Source organism: Aulonocara stuartgranti (assembly GCF_965226115.1).
Source record: "Aulonocara stuartgranti genome assembly, chromosome: 22".
Classification (NCBI taxonomy): Eukaryota; Metazoa; Chordata; class Actinopteri; order Cichliformes; family Cichlidae; genus Aulonocara; species Aulonocara stuartgranti.
In genome coordinates this window covers 17,252,501-17,271,108 of record NC_138957.1, presented here as the reverse complement: position 1 = coordinate 17,271,108, position 18,608 = coordinate 17,252,501, and the positions used below count along the sequence as shown (strand labels likewise).

At 40.5% G+C, this 18,608-nt stretch overlaps 3 protein-coding genes across 4 annotated transcripts in view; 2 read left to right on the top strand and 1 right to left on the bottom strand.

The window, feature by feature from the left end:
• Positions 1-5,489: 5,489 nt before the first annotated feature.
• LOC309698655 (biotinidase-like) lies at positions 5,490-9,687 on the top strand. Its single transcript, XM_082521241.1, has 6 exons — positions 5,490-5,804; positions 6,531-6,680; positions 6,787-6,938; positions 8,455-8,632; positions 8,728-9,312; positions 9,405-9,687. Exons 1-6 carry the CDS (start codon positions 5,559-5,561, stop codon positions 9,675-9,677), a joined length of 1,584 nt encoding a protein of 527 aa, XP_082377367.1. The 5' UTR covers positions 5,490-5,558; the 3' UTR covers positions 9,678-9,687.
• A 3,027-nt stretch (positions 9,688-12,714) lies between these two features.
• On the top strand, positions 12,715-16,208 carry LOC309698646 (biotinidase-like). Its single transcript, XM_082521231.1, has 6 exons — positions 12,715-13,123; positions 13,553-13,702; positions 14,474-14,625; positions 14,910-15,087; positions 15,184-15,732; positions 15,820-16,208. Exons 1-6 carry the CDS (start codon positions 12,908-12,910, stop codon positions 16,090-16,092), a joined length of 1,518 nt encoding a protein of 505 aa, XP_082377357.1. The 5' UTR covers positions 12,715-12,907; the 3' UTR covers positions 16,093-16,208.
• Positions 16,150-18,608, bottom strand: part of ankrd28a (ankyrin repeat domain 28a) — a 21,649-nt gene continuing 19,190 nt past the window's right edge. For both annotated transcript variants that reach the window (XM_082521227.1, XM_082521226.1), the window contains exons 25-29: positions 18,453-18,601; positions 18,268-18,350; positions 17,716-17,798; positions 17,532-17,623; positions 16,150-17,443 (exon numbers count right to left, since the gene is read on the bottom strand). In XM_082521227.1, the coding sequence (XP_082377353.1) occupies positions 17,145-17,443; positions 17,532-17,623; positions 17,716-17,798; positions 18,268-18,350; positions 18,453-18,601 (706 nt within the window). In that variant the 3' untranslated portion in view covers positions 16,150-17,144. The remainder of the gene's footprint in view (positions 17,444-17,531; positions 17,624-17,715; positions 17,799-18,267; positions 18,351-18,452; positions 18,602-18,608) is intronic.

Here is an 18,608-nt window from a genome sequence, read left to right as displayed (position 1 = left end):
CACCTCACAAAACTTGCAACACGCCATAACTCACCTCAGAACGTTAGCACGTCGGAGCAGTATGCATCACGTGATAGAGCGGCTGTGGCATGCGGGACCTGTCGGTGGTCTGGATAGCATTTGGAGCTTCGCTAGCAACCCGGCATTTCATCTCCGACAAAGTTATCACCGAGAGAAGTAAAGCAAGTGTGTAAGTCCATCTCTGAATGTAAAGCATTCCTGCGTTAAGCTTAACAAGCGACTGCCTCTCCTGCTGCTACTTCAATCATGAAACTGCTTAAATGATCAGCTGATCGGCTTTTCTGTCGCGAGTCCGTGTCTCTTGTTTGTTTTTGTCCCACTTTGCACCAGAAAGAGGAAACCAGCGGCTGAACAACAGCAGCACGTTTAAGCTTGATCAGCTGTTGTTAGAATTTATTTATTATTACTTTCTACTCGAGGATCTTTTTCTACGTAGCTGACGGCAGGTAACTGTGCAGGGGCGGATCTAGCAAAGTTTAGCCAGGGGGGCCGATAGGGCATGAACAGGGAAAAGGGGGCACAAAGACATACTTTTCTTTCTTATTCTCATTTAAAACGTCTAGCTTTTAATAAATAATTATCTGACACCCAAAGTTTTAATTTGATGTAAAATGAATAGAAGTCAATTAATGTATATAGTGACTATTAAGTCTAATATATATACCCTAGTAAGCTATAGTACTTTTTCCTTTGGGAAGGTACCATCTGTGCAGTCTGCAATTTTGATGAAGAAAGATGTTGAATCTATTTAATATTTCTTGAAAAATAATTGATTTCTGTGCATTTTTTTTCACACTGCATCAAATTAAGGTTGATTACGTCGATTAAGCATCATGAGGTGGAGCGTGAGGGGTGGTTCCCTATTTTTTATTTTTTTATTTTTGTTGTTGCTGGGAGTTGGAACCCTATTAGTTAGGTTGCTTAATATTTACGCTAAGTACTCTTTAAAATACCAGAATAGGGAGGATGGTGTAGGTTTAAGTTTATTAGATTGATCAGTATTGCTGAACTATGAAATATTTTTTTTTGCATACAGGTATAACAGAATAGCTTTAGTGTAGTTGTTGTTTTAAACTTGAGTATGAACTTATACAAAATGCAGCAAGATATTTAAAAAACAGTTTTGTTGATTAAAAAACACTATATCGGATTCATATCGGTATCAGCAGATATCCAAATTTATGATATCGGTATCGGACATAAAAAAGTGGTATCGTGCCATCTCTAGTGATAAGTGCAGTCCTGACACTTTTGGGCACTGTTTCTTTATCAGTAACACAGATGGCTGCCACATGCAGCAAAAAACACAAATGCAAAGTATGGAAAAACAAACACAGGAGCAGCAACTGACAAGAAAGCTACAGAAGTTAAAGTTAAATCAGGGTCATGTGCTTTATTAAACAGAGTTAATTCAGTAATCTTTTTGATAATCACCATGTCGACTCAAGACTTGAACTGTTTTTAATACTTGGGAGGTTGTCCTGAGACATCAAGGCAGTTTGACCTAATTCACTGTTTTTATAGTAACTATTTAGTCACAAACTGTGTACTACCTGCAGAGGTTTTGAACTGTAATCTCCAGGTAGTGTTCCAGTGATATACTAGTGAACCAAGATGCAAAATGGCATGGTTTCATGCACCCACTGTCAGTTTAACCGTGCTTTTTCTGTTTTGACATTTTAAAAAGAGTGAAAAAGGTCAGTCAGTGACAACATAATGATGAGAGCTGAGTATACATACGAGTAGTGTGCATCACCATTGGTTTCACATTTTTGTACTACAATAAATAGTCTTTAATGCAGGTAATAAAACGAGTCAACATTATTTACCACCAGAGATGGGCAGACTGTAATCTGATTACTTTTTTTAAGTAACAAGTAAGGGATTACTATCGCAAAAACGGTAATTAGAGACAGAGAATGGTGCATATAATTTAATTTTACTTGATGCATGAAGTTAAGATTAAAACTGATAACAGTTTTTAATTGTAATTTTTAAAAAAAAAATAAAAAAATAAAGTAATTAATTACTTTTGAAAATAAGTAATCAGTAAAGTAACGGGATTACTTTTGGGGGAAGTAATTAGTTACTGATTACTTTTTTCTAGTAACTTTAACAACACGGTTTACCAAACACGTCTGATGCTGACAAAGAGACTTAAACTCACACATATAGACAAATAGTTGTTTTAATTTAAGAAGTCAGCAGCTTCCAGCAGTAGAGTACATAGTCCAGCCATACAACGTCAGCACACATCCACTGTCATTACAGGTCTCTGCAGGCTGTCCAGAGCAGTGTCTTTGCCTCGGTGTCCGGTGAATGACCCCACGCAGTCCTGAGCTCATTTACACGCACGCTTTCTAAAGAGTCCTCAAGTCTTCCTCTGCGCTTTTCCTACAGGATCCGTGATGACTACTATCCCCCAGGCAGCCAAACCTTGAACACAAGTGCGCATTTGTTCATTAAAAGACTCCTAATGCAGCAAACAGTCAGAAAACTGATTGACTTACTTGCAGCGAAAGTGATCTGTGCCACTGTCCCCATTGAGGTGGGTCCTCCCTGCCGCATCACCTTCCGCGCTGCGTGAAACACATAAGCTCCGGACAGAATCAGCCCACCTCCGGAGATAAGCCTGCAGCTCCAGCAGCTCTTAAACATCTGGCTGGGTTTGGACACGGGGGCATCTGCTCCTCCTGTTGGCGGCTCTAGCCCTGTTGACATTGTACCACAGGGTGCTGCTAATGCTAATGCTAATGCCCTTGGTTATAAACTCCTAGAAACGTCAAACATGAAAAATAAACCGGAAACTGTTCCGGTTTTGTTTGAATGACTCGCCCAAATGAAGAACAAAGTTAGAGACTTAACACAAATGCTATTTTCACTGGCTGAAGAAAGGTCGGATTTAGCAAAGTGGGTCCAGGTCATGGCCCTAATGTTTCCTATCTGGTATTTTCAAAATAAAAGTTGTACTTTACCATTCGGAACAAACGCTGGTCTTTGGGGGGAGGGACAAAGATCGACAGAAAACATAAAAACATTGTGATAAATATTTAACAATTTTCCATTAATAAAAACATATTGTCTTATTTCATCTATTTCTATGAGGAAATTTCTTTCCAAAAGAAGTTGCAATTTCATTTTAAATGTAAACTTACCGATCTAAATAATAATAATAATAATAATAATAATGGATTGGATTTATATAGCGCTTTTCAAGGCACCCAAAGGTATATTGAATTCATATTCCGTATTCAGTTTGGTGAAGTGCCAGATCTCATTATACAGGTGCATATGGTAATAAAAGGAAAAGCCTGACTCACAAAAAAATAACTGCCAGACTTATTGAACCTTCTGATAATTGAATCAGGTGCTGCTTACTTAAGAGACCTGCAGCCTTATGTCCATAGAGCTAGAGCTAATGTCCATAGTTTAAGGAATAGTTTGAAAACAACATTTTTTTTCAAACAGCATCGTGTGGTGTAGGTGGTCATCAAAATAGAGAACAGAACTGAACAATTTCCAATAACAAACCTTAGCATGCACTAACATTACACATCTCTAAACAGCAATATATATTTCAAAGTTTTTTATCAATGTATTGACTGTTGCAGTGAACAGGCATGCTGCTTTGAAAATCACGTGCAATGTGTGACCACGATTGGCACACTGTTCACTGAGACCATGAATGCCACTTCTTTGAAGCATTCTTCTTCTTCTTCCATCAAAATGGAAGCAAAAGCAACACGAGATGCTTTGATCTACCGAAAGGAAAAAGCAGAATATCTGAACTCAAACCAGCCAGGTGGAGTCATTAAGATAGAAAGAATAATTCAGTGCAGTGTCTCAGGTAGCTCTGTGCGTTATATATAGGCTCAGTACAATGAACAGTCAGTTTCAGGGAACTCCAGTGTCGGTACTAGCGGCTTTTATGATTTTATGTTTGTAGTCATTTAACTTCCATCCATTCATTGAACTTAAGAGGAAGAAATGTCAGGCTGGTTCGGTGCATTTGGTCCCATGCTGTCTTTAACTAAACAACTTAGTTCACTTTGTGGCTGAGCTGTATGTGAGGTTATGTCATGGCAGCTTTGGCTGGAATACCTGTCTCCTCCTAGGCTTAGCAAGTTTCTCCGTGAGTAGAGCTTCTAGCTCTTCTAGCTTCTAGCACATCTGTGGCCGTGCAGGCGGCCTCATTGGAACCTTTAAATAAAATCCCATAAACCTGATATCTAGTGTCAAATTATATCAAAGCTGCTTACTGTCAGAATTGTTTAAAACTGTGACTGCAAATAAATTCAAACAAGTGAGCTTTTCTCAGAGAGAACTGAAAAAGAGAACAAAGCAATCCAGAAGGCAAAGAAGGAAAGGGAAATAGCAAAGAAGACAACTGAAAAAGCAATACTGAAAATGACTGAAGTCCAGAGAGCACTGAAGCAGAAGATAAAAGAAATACAAAAAGTAAAGAAGGAAAGTGAAACAGTGAAGAAGGCAACGGACAAGGAAACGATGGAAATGAAGGAAGTTCACAGAGCCCTAGAAAAAAAACAAAAAGGAAATAAAGAAGGCAATGAAAGCAACTGAAGTAGCATAGCGGCAAGAACAGGTGGCAGAACTCAAGCCCAAGAGTCAAAGATTGAAATGCAAGAAGTACAAATAGAACTGAAAGAGGGGAGAAAGGAAATGGAAAGATAAACATGGACCATCAAACTAATGAAACTAATGGAACTAATGAAACTCCAGAGAGAGCAGAAATAAGTAAAAAATGAATTAGAAGAGGCAAACATGGAAAATCAAAAAGTAAACAATAACACAGACATTGTAAAACAGAAAACTGAAACAGCAAAGAAGAAGTTCCTGGAAATCCAAGAGCCCTTGAAGAAATTTAAAAAGGAATAGAAGAGGAAAAGAGAGAAAATGAAATAACAAAAAAGAAAATGCAACGATTGAAAGAGAAATTGCAAAGATGGCAGCCACAAATGCAAAGAGGGAATAGGCCCAAGTATCCTCTCCATCATCAACAATTCTTTGTCTACTAGTGTTATGCCATCTGTCTTCAAGCAGGCAGGTGGTTGTTCAGCCTCTGCTAAAAATGATCAACATATCTCTAAACTTCAATTCCTTTCATACGTTTTGGAAAAAGTCATTCTTCATTAACTTTGTCCTCACTTACAACAAAACCTTTTTAGAAAGTTCCAGTCAGGTTTCATGGTCAATCACAGTACAGAGCCCGGCCTACTAAAGTTTCTAATCATCTGACCTTGAGTGCTGTTATTTATTTTTGCATGTACTTAAAGTCTTGATGGTACAAAATAATCTTCTGTTGTATGGTAATGTCCTAAATAAAGTTGTTTTGCTCTGTTTTTTTTTTTTCAATTTTCCAGCTAATGTAACAAATCCTTGGGTCTGTTTTTGGAAAATCACTCTGCTTGGCACGAGGAGTTTCTTATAACATCTTAACTAGAAAATTGAGCTGAGTCATCGTGACTCGTGGACGACTTTTGCCCTCTTCTTATAGTGTGTGTTAGCGCACAGCCGGCATGCCTCGTGTGAAGCAAACTGGAAGAAATATGTTGTTCGTCATAGCTGTTGTCAGTGTTTATTTGGCATTGGTCATCAGTCCAACGGACTCCACTGCAGACTCATCATATGTTGCCGCTGTGTACGAGCACAAAGTAATCCTGAACCCAGGCCCCCGCACACCCGTGTCCCGCCACGAAGCTCTGCAGCACATGCAGAAAAACCTGGATATCTACGAGGAGCAGGCAGCCCGGGCAGCCCAGCAAGTATGCACACATTTAAATGTTGTGTTTCATGTTTTTAGTCACATGATAGCATTACTCAATGAATTGTAGCAACTTCTGTTGAGATGTTCTTCAAATGAATGAACTTGTAATGGACAAGAATTAATATAGTTAAGGCTACTGCAGAAGAAAATCAAGACAAACATGATTCAAAGCCTTACAGTAAGGCTTCCTTTATCTCTGACTTTTTACTGAACTGGTAATTGATGTTCATATGCTCTAATATGACAACTGTCCACCCTTTAGTATCACTTTATAGCTGTTGGTCGACAGTTATTAATGCTTCACCCTGTATGAAGTTTACTGTCACTACCAGAGGTGTAGTCCTGCCATAACGCATAGGAGCAGACTATATCGTAAACTATATGTATATATGTCTGTATACACACAACTATATATATATGTGTGTGTGTGTGTGTGTGTGTGTGTACATACATGCATGTAAAATGTTTGAATGTAAATGTGTTTATAAAACTCTGACTTTAACTTTAAGTTCACGAGAGAATACCTGAGTGAGAGCGATGGAATCAAACGTGGAGAGAGACAGGCAACTAAAAAGACATCCAGAGAGGAGAGCTGATGAACATCATCACACAGATCACTTTATGTTGTTAAATTCAGTGTGACATTTGAGCAAGTAGAAATAAGTAACTCAAAAGTTACTGCAACAGATCTCATATCTCTCTGTCATCTTCGTTTCACTCTCAGGGTGCCCAGATCCTGGTGTTTCCAGAAGATGGTATTCATGGGTTTAACTTCACTCGGTCATCCATCATTGGCTACCTGGAAACCATTCCCAACCCTCAGGAGGAGAGCTGGAATCCGTGCACAGAGCCGGAAAGACACAACAACACTGAGGTTCACAATCATATATTTAGATTTTGTGATGGCAAGAAAACTCTACTCTCACAACATCTCACTGTGTCTGAATCTCATCATATTTGATTATGTTTGTGACTCAAAGGTTCTCCAGAGATTGAGCTGTATGGCTCGTCGTAACAACCTCTACCTGGTGGCCAACATGCCCGACCTGCAACCCTGTCCCCTGAAGACCAGCCCCTCCTCCACCTGTCCTCCTGATGGGCGCTGGCAGTTCAACACAAATGTGGCTTTCAGGTACATGTTAACTCTTAATATGGATTTCTAGAGAACGGACAAATAAAAGGTTTATTTTTCTATGACTTATTGTCCACAGATGCAGTGCTTGTGCCTAAATAAAAGAGCAGTTCTCCACATTTCCATCAAAAAATGTTGGCACGACTGCCAAAAATACCACAGAGTCAAAGTTGAAACTTCTCTTGTCAGTAGCTACTGGAGAAGCTACTGTAAGAAATACCAGCTACACTGAATACAACAACTACAGTGGTGGAAATAATTATTTGATCCCCTGCCGAATGTGTAATTTTGGTCACATCCAATCAAATGAATGGAAAGAGACAAACTATCAACCAAAAATCCAGAAAAAATATTTAGTAATAAATTGATTTTGATGGCATTAAGTTAAATAAATATTTTATCCCCAAGCAAAACTTTATGATTGGCAAAGAAACCCTTTTTGGCAAGCAGTGGTACAACATTTGTTGTAGTTGGTTACCAAGTTTGCAGATTTCAGGCGGGGGCTTTGGCCCACTCTTCTATACAGAAACCTTTGAAATCCTTTAGGTTTCTTGGCTCCTGCTTGGCAATCTGCAGTTTCAGCTCCCTCCTCAGATTTTCTATAAGACTGAGGTCTGGAGCCTGGCTACGCCACTCCCTGACATTAATGTGCTTCTTCTTCAGCCACTCCTTTGTTGCATTGGTTGTGTGTTTTGGGTCATTGTCATGTCAGGACGACCCATCCACGACCCATCTTCAATGTTCTAGCTGAAGGAAGGAGGTTATCGTCCAAGGTTTTACAGTACATGACCCTGTTCATTGCCCCCTCAGTACAGTGAAGTTGTCCTGTACCCAGACAAACAGCCCCAAAGCAAGATGTTTCCACCTCTGTGCTTGACTGTAGCGATTGTGTTCTTTGGTTTAGAGTTAACATTTCTCTTTCTCCAAGCAAAGCGGGTTGATTTTGGTTTTACATGACCATAGTCATAATCCAGTGACAGTTGTCAGTATTTCCACTGCTGCACAGCAACGATAACGACTGATAATTAATTTGGCAAACTTTACTTTTCAAATTGTAAACAAATATGGCTTAAAACGACATTTCTGTCGTTGCCACAGTGTAACTCGGTTTAACGCAGCAGCCTGAAGTGTCCATCAAACTGAATAATCTCATTAGGAACCCATCCTCCTTTGGGCTCCGCCTTCAAACAAAGTTAAAAGTGAGTTGATTCGCACGAACAGGATTTCTCTCCGAGCGCAGAGAGCTGCCTGCCACAGATTGAAACAGCAGCAGCGCACGCAGAGCAGACATTCGTGTGTGTGATGGCTTCTTTGTGTGTGCAGCTGCAGAGTTCCACGCGCACAGTTGTCGAATTTACGCGCGAGGAATTTCATTGTGCCCGAAATGATTTGCTCGGATTATGTTTTTGCTCGCACTTTTGTTATGACATAAATATAATTCAGTAATATATCCTGAACTGACTGCATCAGTGAAAAAGAGCTGTTAGTGACCTGCGTAAAATATCCTTTCATACAGGTCAGACGGCCTTCTAATTGCACGCTACCACAAGCAAAACCTTTTCTTTGAGCAATCCTTTGACACACCTCCAGAAGTTGAAGTCATAACATTTGATACACCTTTTGCTGGGAAGTTTGGCCTCTTCATCTGCTTTGACATCCTCTTTCATGATCCTGCAGTGGTGCTGGTGGAGATGGTATAAAATATAATCACATACGCACTCAGAATATATATCCAACATTGTTGGGATTGACTTTGATATCCATCGTTTCTTCTTTGTGGCTTTTTAAGGGTGTGCGTCAGTTGATCTTTCCAACAGCGTGGATGAATGCGCTCCCCCTGCTGGATTCAGTTCAGTTTCACAGTGCATTCAGTCTGGGTGCCAACGTCACTCTACTATCTGCCAACATTCGCAATGATCAACGCATCATGAAAGGAAGCGGTATCTACACCCCCTTTTCTGCCACCTACCACCATGCCTGGAAGGGAGACCCAGAGGAGGGCAGGCTGCTGGTGGCCAGAGTGCCAGTTTTGGAGCCACTGGAGGTAAAACAAAGTGCAGCCAAAGAGGTGGAGGCTGGTGGTGTTGAGTCTGCATCATCAGTGGCTACAGACTCTGGACGCTGTCATCAAGACAGCTGTGATGATCACTCTCCTGATTCGGTCCATCCCTCTCACTCCACCTTCATCTCATTCATGTTCCACGACCCGTTTACGTTTGTCCTCTTAAACGAGACACAAGGTGACGTTAAAGTGTGCAACGGCACTTTCTGCTGCCGCCTGCAGTACAGGTGGTTACTGCAAGACCATAAAGAGCTCTATGCTCTCGGTGCATTTGCAGGACTGCACACCGTTGATGGACGTTATGCACTGCAGGTAGGAATGAAAGAATTTTTAATATTTATAAACTTTTAGAAACTGACCAGGACCCTGCTGACTTTTATTTGTTACATGTCAAATATCTACAGGTTTGTGCAGTAGTCCGTTGTGCAGGGTTGGATCAGAACTCTTGTGGACAAGTAGTAGAAGAAGCAGAGTCAAAAATGGACTTCCTGTTGGCGGGGAACTTTGACACCAAATACGTGTACCCATCTATTCTGACAAGCCGAATGTTCCTGGAGCAGCCCGAGAGTCTGCAGAAAGCTCCAGACGGGAAAGTGACCATGAAACATTCAAACATGAAGGGTGGCCTGGTCACCACCTGCCTGTATGGACGAATGTACCACCTGGACAATGAATAAAGTTTGGAGGGATCAGGAAAATAAAGTTCAGTGTTATGGATAAGAGCTGTTCTGTGTTCTCCATCTGTATCCATTCCCTTCTACTTATGCTTATCAGGGTAGGCTGGAGTCTGTCCCAGCTAAAGGAAAACAAATGTCTTTAGTCATCTGTTACTTGATCTTTTCTGGGTGTTCCTTTCTCAAGGCACAAATTATAAGGAAGAGAATATTCAAATGAATCATTCAAATTGATTAAACAATGTTTGTCTCATGCAACTTAATGCTAATTGTGCATTTTTATTTAATTTCCCCCCCAAAAATCTTTTTTTTTTTTGCACTTTATTTTAAAATGACCTGTGTTAATAACAAAAGCCTATATATGAATTACCCATAAAACTAACCATACCTATGAGCACCATTTCAGGATTGCTCTCACTCTCTATTACACTCCATTTAGTAAATGAGACCCACACCTTACAATACCCGACATCTAAAATTTATAGGCTGAACATCTTTTAAAGTTACATTATTAGACGCAACTACAGTAATGTGGTCACAAAGAAGACTGCTTCGTGTTAAGAGACAGATGGTTAATAGAATTGGTTTTATGGATACTATTTGATTCCGTGCATTAAAATAGATTTTGTTGTTTTGTCCTTATTAGTGGAAACATATTAGTAGTCCTGCACATATTTGTGTAGTTTTTAGTCAAAAGATGACTCGTGTATTTCCATGGACCTGTGAGTTATGAAGGAAAATGTTAAAAGTGTTAAAACTGCCCCTGGTCTGAAACTAACTCATTCACTTCACTGTCTGCAGAGACAGCAGGTGCTCTTGCTTGCTGAAGGAGGTGTGGTCAGGCCCTCGGAGGGGCAAAGTATCATGAAGCTTTGTGCTTGTTGGAGATATGGTGGTGAGTGATGTACTAAGAGCCAGCCCATTCCAGTTACCACTGTTCATGCCAAGTATTACTAATGTGGTCCTTCTCTGCAGTTTGAAATACAGTATATAAAGCAATTCTGCAGGGTTTGAAAGCCACTAATTAGCATGACCACCTTTATTCTTCAATGCGCCTGATATTCTTGTACAAGTTTTCTTGTCATTTCTTTCAGGAATAGTTCTCTCGTTAGCACCATCAAGCAAATTCCAAAAACTTCCAAATCAGACTGTCAGTCCCTGAAACTCCATGGCTCAGATGTAAACATGGCAAATAAATAGTCTCATAACACAACAGTAAGAAATATAATGAAGCTTTTTTTAAATTAATGTCACATAATATATCATGAAATTCTGTCATGGGACCATTCTGTTACCACGATCCCTCACACTCAAGCGATCTTGCTACACAAAGAGGTGATGTTTTTTAGTGTGGACACTGAGACTGGACCCTAGTCTTGTTTTATAGCTGCTGATTGGCCTTTGTCACAGCAGCTGTTTGAATGTGTCCTTGCAGTGTAAACACAAAGTCAATTATTAACGTTTATCAATGCTCTGCTCCACTGAGATAAACTGGTTCACTGGTATGTCCGATACACTTATCAACAATTTATCGTACCTGTGTTTAAAATGCCTTTTGCTAAAAGAAAAATATATTATCATGAGAGCCGTGCATTTTATTAAATGTTCCTGTTTGTGTACACAATGATTATTTACTAAATTAGTTGACCAAATGAACCCTTATTGTCTACATTTACATGTATTTTGACAGTTACATAACTGTCTCATTATTATAGCCACACTACACATTTACAACAGGAAATTCTTTTATAGATGTTGTCAATTTATTTTACATTTAAACACATCTGTCTAGGCATATTTATTTTTAAAAAATCCCAGATTATTATTATTATTATTATTATTATTATTATCTCTAGTAAATGCTAATCAAAATCTCTAAAAATACTCAAAACAGAAGGAGCTTAATTTAAAAATGAAAACATTACTTTACCCTGTGATTTATTTGCTTGTTGTTGTTTTTTTTCTTCTAAAAACGGGATAGTAATTTTGTCACTGGTACATTATACCTGTGCTTACCCCTCTGGGATAAGAGTGAATGGCTGTTGTGAAATGGCCTTTTTAATATAACCAGTCATTTAAGAAGTTACAAATTACAGTGTTGTAGTTGAGGTGTCGAACGGATGGATGGTAAAAGCTGTTTTTGAGTCTTGTAGTCCGAGCATACAGACTCCTGTAACATCTGCCAGATGGTAACAAGGAGAACAGCTGACGTGCTGGGTGGCTGTGGTCCTTGATGATGCTGTGTGCTTTCCGGAGGCACCGTTGAAGATGTCCTGAATGGTAGGAAGCCTCATGCCAGTTATGTGCTCTGCTGCTTTCACGACCCTCTGTAGTGATTTACGGCTGCTGGCAGAGCATTCCGTACCAAACTGTAATTATTGTGCTACAATAAATTACCTGATAATAAATGAGTCTGATAATAAAATGAGTAATAAGATGTTTTGATTTAAGAACTGGGTTTAGCTGAATTATCATAACTTGGTCTAAACTTTAACATAACTCCTCCTTTCACTGGCTGAATTTATCGGTTATGTGCAGACGTTTCCGATGGGATATTTTCAAAATAAAAGCTGGGTGTTTATGTATTTTTTCCACTGAAGTCATGTTTCAGTAAAAAAAAAAAAAACAGTCCTAACGAATTCAGTTAAAATGTAAATGTTTATTATTATTATTTTAGCCACACTTTAAATTTATAAAAGGAACCCCATCCCCGCAAAAGAAAAAGAAAGTTAAAATTTTTACACATAAACAAACATCTAAGCATACATTTCAAACATTTCTATATTCTAAAAGTAAACGATAAATATATGTAATATTTAGTATTATTGGATGGTTACTTGGTTATTTAAACCACTATAGTTATATATTTCATAGATGAACTTTTCTTTTTCGGTACTAAAATTTTTGTTATTTATTATCATTGAGATTTTAACTGCACTTTAGTCTTAAAGTTACATGTTACATAAATGTTTAATATTTCTTTAACGTTTTTCTGTCCGGTTACATGCCAATAAAGTTATTTGGGAAAAAAATTGGGGGAAGAGGTCACGAGATAAACCGCAGCGTAACAGGGGCTATTTGTGGGGATATAACACTGTTTGGCACGAGGAGCTTCTTATCACTTTTTAACTAGAAAATTATCGTCTGAGTCATCATGCCTCGTGGAAGACTTCTGACCGCTTATTTATGGTCTGTGTTAGCACATAGGTGTCGTGCCTGACGGTGGAGAAACGATGTTGTTCGTTATAGCTGTTGTCTATGTTTATTTAGCGTCTGTTGTCGGTGTAACTGACTCCACTCCAGACTCGTGGTATGTTGCCGCTGTGTACGAGCACAAAGTAATCCTGAACCCAGATCCGCGCGTGCCCGTGTCCCGCCACGATGCCCTGCAGCACATGCAGAAAAACCTGGATATCTACGAGGAGCAGGCAGCCCGGGCAGCCCAGCAGGTATGCACATATTTAAAACAGTATTACTCATTGACCTTTACAGAATTCTGTTGGCATGTCCTTCAAATTAACGAATGAATTAAATTAAGTCGACTGCAGAAGAAAGTGAAGACGAACAGTGTTCAGAAGCCTTACAGGACCAACCTCTTTTAACCTTGTCACATTTTTCTGTTTTTTATGAAAACTGTCAAACTGTGATCTGTCATAGTCAATTTTTAACAGACTTTTTACTGAAGCAGTCATTGCTGCTTCAGAATAGGTATAAAAGCTGTCCACCCTTTAGTACTACTTAAAACAAGAAATTCTTTATATTGTATCAGCATTATGTTTCTAAGTAAACAACCACTGATTCTTCCCCTGTATAAAGGTGTTTACTTTCACTGCAACAGATTACTGAATCTTCCTCTCTCTCACTGTCGTCTCTCTCAGGGGGCCCAGATCCTGGTGTTTCCAGAAGATGGTATTCATGGATTTAACTTCACTCGATTATCCATCACTAGCTACCTGGAAACCATTCCTGACCCTCAGGAGGAGAGCTGGAATCCATGCATGGAGCCAGAAAGACACAACAACACTGAGGTTCACAGTCATATATTTCAATCTTGGTGATGGCAAGCACCACAGGCTTAACACTGCTGTGATGTTTTTTTTTCTTGATCAGCACCATGGACTACTGAGCCAATGTTTGTAGTGGTAAAAGCTAAAGAAAACATCCATCGATCCATTCTTTTCCACTTATCCTTTTCAGGGTCACAGGGGGGCTGGAGCCTATCCCAGCTGTCTTAGGGCAAGAGGCAGGCACAGGTCGCCAGTCTGTCACCGGGCTAACACATAGACACAGACAGCCATTCGCACTCACACCTATAGGCAATTTTGGGTTTCCAATTAACCCAACCCCACTAACTGCATGTCGTTGGACTGTGCGAGGAAACCGGTGTACCCAGAGAAAAGCCACGCAAACACGGGGAGAAAATGCAAACTCCACATAGAAAGACCCCGGCCTGATGGTGGAACTCAGGATTTTTTTTTTTTTTTTTGAGGCAACAGTGCTAACCACCATGCCACCGTGCTGCCCTAAAGAAAACATATACAGGATAAATAAAGTTAGACTTACGTTCACAAGATAGAGTGCTGACTTAAACATATAGTGGAACTAATAATTTGTCCACTTTACTGTAATACTCTGAATATGAGAATCCAGTTTAAAGTACAGGAAGAGCACTTTTGATAGTCTTTGACTGGGCACTCTTATCTTCAGGGCCCCAGGGGAGCTGACCCATCTACTCTGTTGGATGTAACATCTCACTGTGTCTGAATCTCATCATATTTGATTATGTTTGTGACTCAAAGGTTCTCCAGAGATTGAGCTGTATGGCTCGTCGTAACAACCTCTACCTGGTGGCCAACATGCCCGACCTGCAACCCTGTCCCCTGAAGACCAGCCCCTCCTCCACCTGTCCTCCTGATGGGCGCTGGCAGTTCAACACAAATGTGGCTTTCAGGTACATGTTAACTCTTAAAATGAAAATGAAGGGAGCGGACAAATAAACACTTCTTTTCTATGGCCTCCTCTCCACAGATGGAGTGCATGTGTTTGTGCCTAAATAAAGACCAGTTCTCCACAATTCCCACAAAAATGATTGACCCTAGTGCCAAAAACACCAAACATTTCCTGGAGTCAAAGTTAACACTTCTTGTTTCAATAGCTATAACAGAAACTACTACAAGAACTACCAAGTATAGTAATTATTACAACTCTGAATCAAATATGTCTTCTTTCATACAGGTCAGATGGTCTTCTGGTGGCACGCTACCACAAACACAACCTATACTTTGAGGCCTCCTGTGACACACCTCCAGAACCTGAAATCATAACATTTGACACTCCTTTTGCTGGGAAGTTTGGCCTCTTCATCTGCTTCGACATCCTCTTTCACGATCCTACAGTGCTCCTAGTGCAGAGGGTATAAAATATAACCACATATGCACTCAGAGTATATATGTAACATTTTAAAATCTTCTCTGAAATTCAACACTTCTTGTTTATGCCTTTTTTTTAGGGTGTGCGTCAGTTGATCTTTCCAACAGCCTGGATGAACCAGCTCCCCCTGCTGGATTCAATCCAGTTTCAGCAGGCATTCAGCCTGGGTGCCAATGTCACCCTACTAGCTGTCAACATTCGTAATGACAGGCTCATCATGACAGGAAGTGGCATCTACACCCCTTTTTCTGCCACCTACCACCACGCCAGGAAAGGAGACCCAGAGGAGGGCAGGCTGCTGGTGGCCAGAGTGCCAGTTTTGGAGCCACCTGAGGTTGAGGCTGGTGGTGGTGAGTCAACAATATCAGTGGCTACAGACTCTGGATACTGCTACCAAGACAACTGTGATGACCCTCCTCCTCCCTCCTACCCCACCTTCATCTCCTCTATGATGTATGACACATTTACATTTGTCCTCTTAAATGAGACACAAGGTGACGTTAAAGTGTGCAACGGCACTTTCTGCTGCCGCCTGCAGTACAGGTGGTTACTGCAAGACCATAAAGAGCTCTATGCTCTCGGCGCATTTGCAGGAATACACACAGTCAACGGACGTTACGCACTGCAGGCAAGAATCACATGAATTTTAATATTTCTAAAAAGGTTAAAACTGACAACTCACTATTTTTATTTGCCACATGTTAAATATCTACAGGTTTGTGCAGTAGTCCGTTGTGGAGGGTTGGATCAGAGCTCTTGTGGACAGGAAGTGGAAGAAGCAGAGTCTAAAATGGACTTCCTGTTGGAGGGGAACTTTGACACCAAATACGTGTACCCATCTATTCTGACAAGCCGACTGGTCCTGGAGCAGCCCGAGAGTCTGGAGAAAGCTGCAGACATGAGAGTGACCATAAAACATTCAAACACGAAGGGTGGCCTGGTCACTGCCTGCCTGTATGGACGAATGTACCACCTGGATAATGAATGAAATTTGGAGGGATCAGGAAAATAAAGTTCAGTGTTATGGTTAAGAACTGCTCCAAACTTCAGCTGTTACACATTTGTTTTATGTCTTATAAAATAAACCAAAACAAATGTCTTTAATCATCTGTTACTTAATCTTTACAATACAAACATTTCACCATGTAGCATTCATCCTCTGTTTGAATGTTGCATATTCCTCAAAAGGCAATATTTGATAGTTTCTCTCTCACACACACTCACACACACACAGTGACAGCCACCTTCTCTTGTCTCTTGTACACAACACAAACATTAAGAAAGTACAGCATTGCAAGTTATCCATTCCTTGGGCTGCTCATTCAGTTCATCAGTTGTACAGTACATTGGTCTTACATCCACCTGCTGTCACAATCCGCTCTCAACGATTCAATCTCCACCTGGAATAAATACGTAGGTTTCAATATTGACTTTCTCTCCTAGGAATCAAGAAGTCGATCCTAATCTTGAATGCAGCATTATAAGTGTCCCAGAGTGACAGTCAGTGGCTGCTGTGAAAGCTCAAAGAACTCTGAATAAAATCTCAAGTACAGTAGGGAAAACGCTTCTTCAGCTGGTCCCATAAGATTGTCCCTCAGTTTCTGTCTTAACAAAGAAAAAAAAAAGCAGTCCTCTGAGCTTTTCTTCACCAGATGCTCCATTAGTAAATGTGAATGAAAAATCTTTAAAACCACTCCAGAAAGTATCCTCAAACAGAAAGAGTTCAACATAAAAATAAAAACACTGCTTTAAATTGAAAAGGACGCTGGGCATGTTACTGGTCGTACAGTGATGCCGTGGGGAAAAAAAGTGGCAAATTATTCTTTATTTTACCAAATTATTACATTAGTGCATCTTTTCCACTGTGTATGCACCTGAAGGAAGCAAGCATGTGGTTCAGACGAGGATTATTTTTAGATTTGAAGAGACTTACCTAAGAATACTCTGCTTGTATTTACTGCCCTGTCAAGCTTTTGTCAGTAATCTATTAAGGCTCCTGAGTGGCTGGCTAACCTGCCAGTATTGAGGTTCCACTAGTCCTCAGTACGTTTCTGAATCTGAGTCGTTCATTTCATCATCTCCAGAAACAGAGGACAGCGGACGTTCTGGCCTGCAGTAGGAGGCGTGGTCAGGCCTCAGTGGGGCTGGAGTATCAAAGGCCACACCTTTGGAAATGTGGTTTGAAATAGGGTGGTGGTTGATGACTGTTTGAGTAAGCGAGAGAGTGGGCAAAGCTGCTATGGTGACCATGGGCGAGGTGGGCATCATTGAGTTAAGGATGAGGGCCAAGCAGTCAGCTACATCCCGATTGGGAGCACAAGCCAAAGCTGGAGTGTAACCTGGGAATAAAAGGAGAAAAGGGGTTCATAGTACACATTAGAATTACACCTGAAGAGTACGTGTGAGTGCAGTGAGATGAAAGCTGACCATTCTCATCCACAGCTAACACACTGGCTCCTTTCACCAGCAGCTCCTGGACCACCACTGTCAATCCCTTCCTGGCTGCTACATGCAAGGGCCTGCAGGTAGAAGAGTGCTACAGTAAGTTCACACTGGGTTTTGGAGGTTATCCTGCTGCTTACAGTAGGTGCAACCTTCAGGTTCTACATACGTCTGCAGAGCAGCGTTGGTGCAGTTAATGAGATTCCTGTCGCTGATTTTCTCCAGAATCAACAAGGCACTTGTCTCGTGACCCTGAGAAGAGCAGAGAGTACCAAAGTCATCTGCAGTGACCACGTGAGATGTGCAACAATCCTGCCTTTGTCAATATGTTAAAGAGATGACGTTCTGAGCTTCACATAAATGTTAATCTCGCGCAAAGCTTTAAAAAGCTCTTTGTGTGACAGTTACAGACCAGTGCTCGTGTGTGTGGCAAATATTATTGTTCACAATAATATGACATTCTCCAAATTGTGCCTTTTAGTGATGCAAGTGAAACATGTGATGATGTGGTTAAATGTGTCTGCCAGATGTGTCCAAAGTGATACATAAATGTTCCAAGAGCCAGGGCCAAAACATACACGTCCCACACATTGCAAAAATATAAAATCTGAATGGTAACTACTTTCAACTTAAAATCTGAGACACTGAGACCACAAGAAAATCGCAACATTTTTAATACTGAATGACTAAATAACATTTCCTGTCTCTGAAATGCCTTTACCTTGCTGCAAGCCAAATGCAATGCTGTGTTCCTGTCTGCATCTTGCAGTGCCAAGTCTGCCTTAGCAACGCTCGCCATCACCTCTGTAACACAACACAACAGTGGAGATTAATACAAGTGAAAGGTTAACAAATCAGGGACCATTATTTCCACAAGTTTATCCCTGTATCAGTTAGTGTACTGACCCACAGCATTGGTCTGTCCATTTAGAGCTGCCATCATCAGTGGTGTTCTGTGCATGTGGGTGTCAACAACATTTGCCTGAGCTCCATGGCTCAGAAGAAGGGAAACGCACTCCACATGGTCAGAAAAAGCTGCAGCATGAAGAGGAGTCCTGCATC